The sequence below is a fragment of the Cololabis saira genome, chromosome 23 (genome assembly GCF_033807715.1).
Source record: "Cololabis saira isolate AMF1-May2022 chromosome 23, fColSai1.1, whole genome shotgun sequence".
Lineage (NCBI taxonomy): Eukaryota > Metazoa > Chordata > Actinopteri > Beloniformes > Belonidae > Cololabis > Cololabis saira.
The window spans coordinates 1,472,443-1,482,990 of record NC_084609.1 but is presented as its reverse complement, the minus strand read 5'-3'; the positions used below and the strand labels follow the sequence as shown (position 1 = coordinate 1,482,990).

General features: G+C 45.4%; 1 protein-coding gene across 1 annotated transcript; it reads right to left on the bottom strand.

Annotated features, from left to right (window-relative positions):
* Window positions 1–1,012: 1,012 nt before the first annotated feature.
* On the bottom strand, window positions 1,013–9,914 carry pthlha (parathyroid hormone-like hormone a). The gene is made up of 4 exons (XM_061715101.1): window positions 9,680–9,914; window positions 9,457–9,567; window positions 3,782–4,245; window positions 1,013–1,514 (listed from the first exon to the last, which is right to left on the bottom strand). Exons 2-3 carry the CDS (start codon window positions 9,561–9,563, stop codon window positions 3,804–3,806), a joined length of 549 nt encoding a protein of 182 aa, XP_061571085.1. The 5' UTR covers window positions 9,564–9,567; window positions 9,680–9,914; the 3' UTR covers window positions 1,013–1,514; window positions 3,782–3,803.
* Window positions 9,915–10,548: the final 634 nt, after the last annotated feature.

Below are 10,548 nucleotides of genomic sequence, written 5' to 3'. Positions count from 1 at the left end.
GCCGGTCAGTCAGAGTATTACAGCAACAAATACATTAAATTAAACTATTCAGACTCGGGAGTAATATCATAAAAATAACATCTAGTTATTAAATCAAAGTAAGATCTTTCTGTCCTGGCAAATGTTTGGTTAGAACTACTGTAAATCAGTGGAATCTTAACATCTAAACAGCCCACTTGTTTTTATATTAGTTATTTTATTTCATTATTTTTCTGTCCTGTGTGAATTCCTTGTCTCATGGGTGTTATTTCTATATTGTCTTGTCTTACTGATTTTGTACTTATAAATTTATGTATATATACATATTGCACATGTAAATATTATCCGTTTTTTGGGTTTACTATTTTCTCTTGTACGTTGCTCATTTTTCTACATTTTATATTGCTCTTTTTTTAATTATTTAGCTATTTATTGGTTATTTTTATTTAAATTATTTTAGGATATACTTTTTATACCTTGTCATACTTTCATGTGTATTTTGTATAAACCGTTGAGCGTGTGTGTGTTTTGCTGCTGCACAATTTTATTCTATTCTGTTCTATTCTATTCTATTCTATTCTATTCTACGACGGAGTATTACGGCCAAACTAAGACAAAAAAAAAAATAGGAAATTACGAGAATAAAGTCGTAAAATTACGAGAATAAAGTCGTAATTTACGAGAATAAAGTCGTAATATTATGGGAATAAAGTCGTAATATTACAAGAATAAAGTGTTAATTTATGAGAACTCTAACAGGAAGTGTGTGTTAAAATGTTGAATATTGAGCATCTTGTATTAGTTATATTATATATTTATAATATATTTGATATTACGACTTTATTCTCGTAATTTCCTTCTTTTTTTTTCTTAGTTTGGCCCTAATACTATACTATTAATACTATAATAATTCTATTCTGTTTTATTCTATAAGTTTCTTACTGTACCTGTATGTATAAAAAAGTGCTATATAAATAAAATATTCAAAAAAAACAAAATAAAACAAATCCACACAGAGACCAGAGTCGACGGTCAAACGTTTATTCCGGTTTCATCTCAGTGCAAGTGCCAACAACAAGGATGCAGTTTGGTTTATGTACAGAAGTGTGGGGAAGCAGAGGATTGTGGGTCGTGGAGGAAACGCTTCTTCATCTCAGTCCAGCACAGAAACAAGTCCATGAACAAATCAATGGCATATATATTTATATTTATATATCTAAAGTGCATTATGGTACAAAAATATAGAAAGGTCAGCAGCACCTCGATACATTTACAAAATAAATACACCATTCAGACAAAATAAATTACCAGAAAAAAAAAGAAAAAACAGACATAATTGTAGTAAAAAAAGGGAAAGCGAGGATTCACGAAGGTTCTGCTTCTCAGAGCTCCAGGAGTTTCATCTTCTGCTTCTATTCTGATATATTTAGAATATTTACACACAATAAATATGTTCCAATTTCTTTCCAAACGATCACAACGACAGACGGCTGCAATCGTGAGCATTTAGGAGTCACCGGCCGGGCCCGACTTTCCTGCAACACAGAGGGGGAGACGGGTCAGAAACATGTCAGAATTATGTCAGAAACGGGTCAGAAACAGGTGAGAAACAGGTCAGAAATATGTGAGAAACGGGTGAGAAACGGGTGAGAAACGGGTCAGAAATGGGTGAGAAACAGGTCAGAAACGGGTGAGAAACGGGTTAGAAAACTGGTCATAAACGGGTGAGAAACGGGTCAAAAACAGGTCAGAATTATGTCAGAAATATGTCAGAAACGGGTGAGAAACGGGTGAGAAACAGGTCAGAAATATGTCAAAAACGGATCAGAAACTAAACAGGTCCGAAAGGGTCAGAAATCGGTCAAAAACACGTCAAAAACGGGTCAGAATTCAGTCAGAAACAGGTTGACCTTATGGGTCTGATTTGCTCTGTCGCCCCCGTGTGGCCAGAACTGGTACTGCTACATAAATAACATCTATTTTTATTCTGTTAAATTCAGAATGTTTCAGGATTTATTTTATCATTAATAGTCAATAATAATAATAATAATAATAATAATAATAATAATAATAATAATAATAATAATAATAATAGTAATAATAATAATAATAGTAATAATAATAATAATAATAATAATAATAATAATAATAATAATAATAATAATGTTTTATAATAATAATAATAATAATAATAATGAATAATAATAATGTTTAATAATGTGTTTAAGGTTGTTTTGGTTGTGTTTGGGGTTATTAATAATGGATGCATGTTGCGGTTCGGGCCACATTTATGGATGATTTATTGATATTCCCCCCCATAAAAAAGCATAGGTTTTAATGCCATGGTAACAAGCCCCATAGGATAGAATGGGACAATTTGGCTTCAATATCTCAAAAGCTGTAAACGACAGCGTAATGAGACCTCAGTATGTTGTAGTCCACATTAAGCTGAGTCTTTTAATGTTGGAACAAAGTCTCTACGATATCGCGTTGCCACGCAACAAGCGTCCAAAGTTCCGTTAGCATCAAAATGAGCAAAGTGGAATATCTGAAAAACCGTAATAGCTAGCATGACGAGACTAAAATATGTTGCAGTACAACGTGTCCCGGGTTTGTCAATGTTGTAATGATGTCTGTACGATAAACTGTTGCCTAGCAACAGTTGAAACTTTTATTGAAACTTAAATATCTCAAAAACCGTAATAAGTAGCATGATGAGGTTGTACGGTCCGTTAGTGCCAATTGGGCCGAGTGTTTGTAAATTTGAACGATGTCTCTACGATAAAGTTCGGCCGAGCAATAAGCGACCGAATTTTCGCCCTTTTTTTTGCTTTTTGGCGTCTAGCGTTGCCACGGTAACACTTTTTACTGAGAAAAGTAATGCCCATCGAGGCACGATGGAGACGCATCCAACGATGTCTGCCATGCATGGGTGCACGTTCCGATTCAGGCTACGTTAATGGATAGTTTTTTTTTTCACCATGGTACAAAACCCCATCTGAATGAATGGGGCCATGTGGCCTGGATTTTGACAAAAAATGTCCTTAAATTGCAGCTTCATGAAATTTGAATATGTTGAAGTCCACAGCGTGCCGAGTCGCGGAACATTTGTACGATGTCTCTACGATAACCTGTTGCCTAGCAACAAGCGTCCAAAGTCAATCGGAAAAAAATAAATAAATGAAAGGTAAATATCGCAAAAACCGTAATAATTGGCATAATGAGCTTGTAGGGTCTGTTACTGCCAATCGGGCCGAGTGTTTGAAAGTTTGAACGATGTCTCTACGATAAAGTTCGGCCGAGCAATAAGCGTCCGAATTTTCGCCTTTCTTTTTGCTTTTTGGCATCTAGCGTTGCCACGGTAACACTTTTTAATGAGAAAAGTAATGCCCATCGAGGCACGATGGAGACGCATCTAACGATGTATGCCATGCATGGGTGGACGTTGCGGTTCGGGCCGCGTTAACGGACGAAAAAAGCGTTCGGAATAATAAGAAGAAAAGGGAAACCTTTTCTGTATACTAATATATCGCCTTAATTTTCATGTTTTTCCTCGTTTTTTCCGGCCTGTTTTATTTTTGGGGGATTTTTTTCTTCCACATCAGAGCGGGGTCATGCTGTACACCCGCTGGTGAGCAGTGGGACCTTTACGACTTTAGCTTTTTAGCAAAATGCTAGCAACATTGCCCTTTGGGCCATTCTGGACGATTGCAGTTATGTTCATGCCATTACTTGGTACCACCATAATAATAATAACGATATAATTTCAAAGTAACAGGTGTTTTTTCCCCTGGATTCTCACCTGCGTCAGACGGTCTTCGGTCTCAGAGTCCCTGCAGGCCCTGCAGGCCCGTCCAGGTCCAGGGGGGCCGGCGGGGGACGGACCGGGCCCTCCTCCTCCTCTTCTCGCCCTCCCTCCTCTTCCCGCTCCGCCCCTTCTTCTTCTTCCTGCCTGGGCCCTTGAGCAAGGCGTCCTTGTAGGTGCCGGACTTGAGCGTCTCCTGGGGCAGGTTGGTGCCGCCCTGGTCCTGGTCCTGGTTCTGGTTCTGGTCCGGCAGGTTCTTGGTGCCGCCGGGGGGCTTGGAGTGCAGGGTGCTGCCGGTGGTGCTGGTCTGCAGGACCGGCAGGTCCCGGTTCTGGTTCTGGTCCCGGGTCTGGGCCGTGTGCACCACGTCCAGCAGCTCCTGCAGCCACAGCCGTCGTCTGAAGTCCTGCAGGGTCCGGCTCTTGTCGTGCATCAGCTGGGTGTGGCTCACCGAGCGGCGCCTGCAGGGGGGGAAACCGGCCGTTAGAACCTCAGAACCACCGGACCGTTAGAACCGGACTTTTAGAACCTCGATAAAATTCAAAATCCAATTAAAAATGTTATTACTTGCATATAAAGCCCAAAACGGCTTAGCTCCGCAGTATTTACAAGACCTGATAGAGCCTTATGTTCCTGGCAGAGCTCTCCGCTCTCAGAGTGCAGGTTTACTTGTAGTTCCTAGAGTATCTAAATGTAGATTTGGAGGGCGGGCGTTCTGCCATCAGGCACCATTACTATGGAACCAACTTCCAATCTGGGTTAAGGAGGCTGACACCACCTCCACCTTTAAAACTAAACTTAAAACCTTTCTGTTTAGTAAAGCCTATAGTTAGTGTTTAGTAAACCTCTAGCTGGTGTTGGTAAATCTCTAGGTAGTGTAAACTCTAGTGTGTTAGAGTCAGTAGTCATAGTTGCAGCTATAGAACAAGACTATAATAGTTAGTCTCAAATATAGCTTGGTGGTAGATATGCTGCTATAGGCCTATGCTGCAGGGGGGACCGACATGATCCAAAACGTACGAAAAAATGTACGAAAAAACGTACGAAAAAAACGTACGAAAAAACGTACGAAGAAACGTACGAAAAAACGTACGAAAAAACGTACGAAAAAATGTACGAAAAAAACGTACGAAAAAACATACGAAAAAACGTACGACAAAACGTACGAAAAAACGTAGGAAAAATCGTACGAAAAAAACGTACGACAAAACGTACGAAAAAAACGTACGACAAAACGTACGAAAAAACGTAGGAAAAATCGTACGAAAAAAACGTACAAAAAAACGCACGAAAAAACGCACGAAAAATCGTACGAAAAAAACGTACGAAAAAACGTACGAAAAAACGTACGAAAAAAACGTACGATAAAACGTACGAAAAACGTACAAAAAATCGTACGAAAAAAACGTACGAAAAAACGCACGAAAAATTGTACGAAAAAATGTACGAAAGAAACGTATGAAAAAAAACGTACGAAAAAACGCATGCTATCAGCCACCAAGCTATAGTCTCAAATATAGCTTGGTGGTAGATATGCTGCTATAGGCCTATGCTGCAGGGGGGACCGACATGATCCGCTGGGCGGTGCCTCTCACCCTTCTTCTCCTCTCCTCTTCCCTTTCTCTCTTCTCCATTTCCACTTTTATTTATTATAAATATCTCATAGCTATCATTTCTGTCCATCGTTCCTGTAGTTTCTTGTGCCGGCCCCCCTTTCCTTCTCTTTTTTCTGTTTTGTACATGGTGCAGCATCCTCTGCTGGTGGTGAAGAGCATCTCTGAATGCACAACACTGGATCCTGCAGCGTGGGAGTGAGAGAGGCTGATTGGGAGTTTTTACCTGCCATTGTTTATGTAATAATTGCTCGGGGGTTTATGTTCATGTTCTGGATCTCTGTAAAGCGTCTGGAGACAACTATGTTGTATTAGACGCTATACAAATAAAATTGAATTGAATTGAATTGAATTACAACAAAGTTGATGCTAATCCACCTGTTTCTTCTCCTTTTTTCCAAATGGGAATCGATAAGAGAATCGAAAATGGAATCGGAATCAATAAAATCTTATCAATTCCCATCCCTAGTCCCCGGGGTCCGGTAGTAAAGAGAAGAACCGGCCCTAGAGGTGGCAGCAGAGACTCGTTGACGCCCCCAGAGGGCGCCGTTCAGCCACGGAGCAGAGCCTCAGCTGTCTGGGCTCGGGCAGGTTTCTAGGATTCCCAGATTTCCCAGGATCCCTCGCCCCCCCAGGGAAGGTGGAGGTGTGTTTGGTTGGAAAAGCAGTTCCTCCTCTTTCTCTTCTCCTGGAACCTCCAGTTACTGGAGTCTCCAGGTTCCAGGTTCTAGTCGTGGGAACAAGCGGCCGCCTCGAGTATCTGAGCACACAAACACCCCGAACCCTAAACTACCCAGTTTCAGTCTGACGGGTCTGATCCTCGTCCTCGTCCGTCCTTCAGAGTGCTAAGTCATGAACCCCCCAGTGTTTATGTACATACAGATATTTCCTGAAAACGGCTCTGAAAGCAGATCTGGGCGAGTTTCTAACTTTAATAAACTCAGACAGGAGAAAACATCTCTGATGGTTCTCGGTAGGGGGTCCTGCTAGTCCTGGTTTCAACTTTAGTCCTGGTTCCAGCTGTAAAATAGTATTAATTAGCAAGTTAGCTGAAGCTAAGTCAGCTAATTGTGACCTGGAAGGTCGTTGTTATCGGTACATTTGCAAACACATTCGATGTTTGCAACTGATCTGGAGTTTGTTAAGATTCCTGGAAATCAACGATGGAAGACGCAAACGCAGCAACAAAAGTTCACAAATTTTACCAAAATCAAAATAAATACAGTGAGTTTGAGAAAAACAAGAGTCGACGACGTTAAATCCGTGTGATTTCTGCTGTTCTTCTAGAATTCTTTAATGTTCAGGGTTGAACATCTTCTGGTTAATAAACAATAAAAGGATAATATACACCAGTGGTTTATATTAACAGGTGTTTCCTCTCCAGATGTTGGAATCTGACTTCTGTTAACATCCACTAAATATCGGTTAGGGCTAAAATTAAACTCTCCCTTTCTGTTTCTGTCATAAAAACATCTGAAAACCTGGAGGACAGATGCACCGGGGGCGTCTAGGTTTAGTCTGGATTAGATTAGTCTGGTTTAGTCTGGATTAGTCTGGATTAGTCTGGTTTAGTCTGGTTTAGTCTGGATTACTGGTTCCCGGAACCACGATGGCTGGTCACCAGCCCCCAACAAAGGTCTCCAACGGTCTACGTTTCCTACATCTCCTAAAGTCTACGTCTACGTCTCCTACGGTTTGCCGACGTCAGGTGCCGACGATGTAAATAAACCCTTTTTTTCTCCTGGTGCAGGTGGACCAGGACTTGAGGGGAAACATCTGCAGCAGACGGCGGCGGGGTCAGAGGTCAGAGGTCAGAGGTCAGAGGTCAGCCGTCTCCACCACCTTTTCATCGCGCTCCTGTTTTCTTTTCCACTTTAGGAGCAGATTCCAGGGCCGGAGTCGCTCGGCTTCCCCCGACATAAACACAATCTACGGATCCTACAGTATAAGATCCCTACAACTCTTATGTCTCCTACGGTCTACAGTCCCTACGTCCCCTACGGTTTACGTTTCCTATGGCTCCTACAGTCTACGTCTACTACGGTCCAAGGTCCCTACAGTCTACGGCTCCTATGATGTACAGTCACTTGTATCATGGTGCAATGAAGCAGGGAAACATCTAAAACCTGCAGGAAACATCTAAAACCTGCAGGAAACATCTAAAACCTGCAGGGACACCGGCCCTCGAGGACTGGAGTCCAACACCCCTGCTCTACGGCCACTATGGTCTACGTCTCCTACGGTCCAAAGTACCTACGGTCTACTGCTCCTATGGTCTACAGTCCCTACGACTCCTACGTCTCCTACAGTCTACGGATCTTAAGGTCTACGGTTCCTTCGTCCACTATGGTCTGCAGCCACTATGGTCTACGTCTCCTACGGTCTACGGTTCCTACGACTCCTACGGTTTACGTCTCCTATGATTTAAAGTCCCTACGTCTCCTACGGCTCCAACAGTCTACGTTTCCTATGTTTCCTACGGTCTATGGCCCGTACGGTTCCGTCTCCTACAATTCCTATGGTCTATGTTTCCAACGCTCTACATCTCCTACGTCTCCTACGTCTCCTACTGGAGATTCAGCTGCGGTAACAAACCAACGCAGTTGAAACTCGACAGTTTTCAGGAACCAGTCGGACTTCAGGTGCCGACGATGTAAATAAACTCTCCACCTCCACCACCCTTTCATCGCGCTCCTGTTTTCTTTTCCACTCAGGTGCATAAACCCCCGTTAGGAGCAGCTCACATGGCCGGAGTTGCTCGGCTTCCTGCGACATAAACACAACAGTCTATGGCTCCTAAGGTCTACGGTTCCTTCGTCTCCTACAGTCTACGTCCACTATGGTCTACGTTTCCTACGGTCCAAGGTCCCTACGGTCTACGGCTCCTACGACCACTATGGTCTACAGTCCCTACGACTCCTACGGTCTGCGTTTCCTATGTTTCCAACTCCTACGTCTCCTACTGGAGATTCAGCTGCGTCTAACAAACCAACACAGTTGAAATCCAACAGTTTTCAAGAACCACCGCGGACTTCAGGTGCCGACGATGTAAATAAACAGGTGTACCAGCGGCGGGACATGAGGGGAAACATCTGCAGCAGACGCCGGCGGGGTCAAAGGTCAAAGGTCAGAGGTCAGACGCCTCCAACACCTTTTCATCGCGCTCCTGTTTTCTTTTCCACTTTAGGAGCAGCTCCCAGGGCCGGAGTCGCTTTGCTTCCCTCGACATAAACACAGTCTATGTCTCCTACGGTCTACGGTTCCTACGTCCACTATGGTCTACGGCCATTATGGTTTTCGGCTACTATGGTCTACAGTCCCTACGAGTCCTATGGTCCCTACGGTCTACGTCTCCAACAGTCTAGGTTTCCTATGTTTCCAACGGTCTACGGTCCCTACGGTTTACGTTTCCTATGGTCTAGGTTTCTTACGACTCCTACGACTCCTACATCTCCTAATGTTTACGGCCCCTACGGGAGATTCAGCTGCGAGTGACAAACCAACACAGTTGAAACAGGAACCAGATGTAAATAAACTCTTTTCTCTCGTGGTGCAGGTGGACCAGCGCCGGGACTTGAGGGGAAACATCTGCAGCAGACGGAGGCGGGGTCAAAGGTCAGCCACCTTTTCATCGCGCTCCTGTTTTCTTTTCCACTTTAGGAGCAGCTCCCAGGCCCGGAGTCGCTCGGCTTCCCCCGACATAAACACCCACAAACTTCCCCCCACCCTCTCCCACCCTCGCCCTCAACGCCCTCGCCGCCGTCAGAGCATCTTCATCCACAGGCGATGAGCGATAATGTGGAAAAAGCAGCGAGCGCTGTGCGGCGCGGGCGACGCGGCGTTGGTGTGAAAGAGCGTTTATTCTGCTTGGCAGGAGAACGGCTCGGCGGGAGCGTTTGGTTTGGGCCCACGCCGAGTCCGACATCAGCATTATTCACTTCACACGGGCAGGGAGGTCCGGCCCGGACGCATCACCCTGTAAACATGCAGGTGGACCAGGACCAGGACCAGGACCAGGACCAGGACCAGGACCCGAACCAGATCAGAACCAGGACTTACGTTCTGCCGCTCAGGGCGTCGATGGGCCGTCCGTGCCGCGGCGCCGGCGAGCAGAGCAGGAAGACGGCGAGGAACCAGCGCTGAGCCGCCGTCCGGGAGAAGAACATGGTTCTGGAAGAAGCAGAGCAGAACATGAGACCCGGGAGGACGGGACGGCGCCTGCAGCCCACGGCCGGGCCTGGAACCAATCAGAACCAGCAGCTTTTACGGGAAAGAAACTCACATCTGGTCCCAGAAAAACACAGAAACACTCAAGTTAGTCCTGGAAGTTCCAGCAGGAGCAGATCCAGGTGATTATCACACCGTTAGAAAACACAATCCAGGGTCGGGGCTGCAGGTCCGGCTGCAGCGGTCCGGTCCTGGGGGGTCCAGGTCTTGCAGGTTTAGTCCTGCAGGTCTAGTCCTGGGGGTCCGGTCCTGCGGATCCAGTCCTGGTTCACGGGTCCAGGTGTTGCTGCTTCTGCGTCTGCAGGTCCTTCTGATGCTCGGCTGCTGCGGAGCTGCAGGTCAGAGCTGGAGGGGGCGGGGCCAGAGGAAAGGGGCGGGGCCTGATTAGGGGGCGGGGCCAGAGGGGGCGGCAGGAAGGTGGCGCTCACGCTGCAGCTTCTTCCAGAGTCTGTTCTTGTTGAGTCAGACTCTGGGAACTCACTGGAAACTCAGTCATGCAGGATCAGACGCCCCCCCTACACCCCCCAGACCCTCCAGACCCCCCAGACCTGAGCCAGACCCCCCAGGCCCCCCCCCCCCACAACAACAGTCCTCTGATCTCGCCGGGACCTCCGACCAGCAGCTACACGTCTGTCAGCGGTGTTTACTCAGCAGCAGCAGCAGAAACAACTCCGGGGAGGGCACTCCTAAGTACCCCCTTCCTGCTCCAGCAGAATGTAGGAGCTTGGACCAATAAGGGACCAATAAAGACCTCTAGGGACCAATAAGGGACCAATAAAGACCTCTAGGGATCAATAAAGACCTCCAGGGACCAATAAAGACCTCTAGGGACCAATAAAGGTCCCTGAAGGTCTGAATAAGGTTCAGGCCATATTAAGCAGGCTGGCCTCTTACCTTAAGTTAAAATAGACCAAATGTGCCCTT

Excerpts from the sequence above, each read along its gene's own strand:
- pthlha (XM_061715101.1), bottom strand. The coding sequence starts at position 9,563 with ATGTTCTTCTCCCGGACGGCGGCTCAGCGCTGGTTCCTCGCCGTCTTC. Across the intron at positions 4,246-9,456 it reads GACGCCCTGAGCGGCAGAAC|GCGCCGCTCGGTGAGCCACA; the intron begins GTAAGTCCTGGT and ends CCCCCCCTGCAG.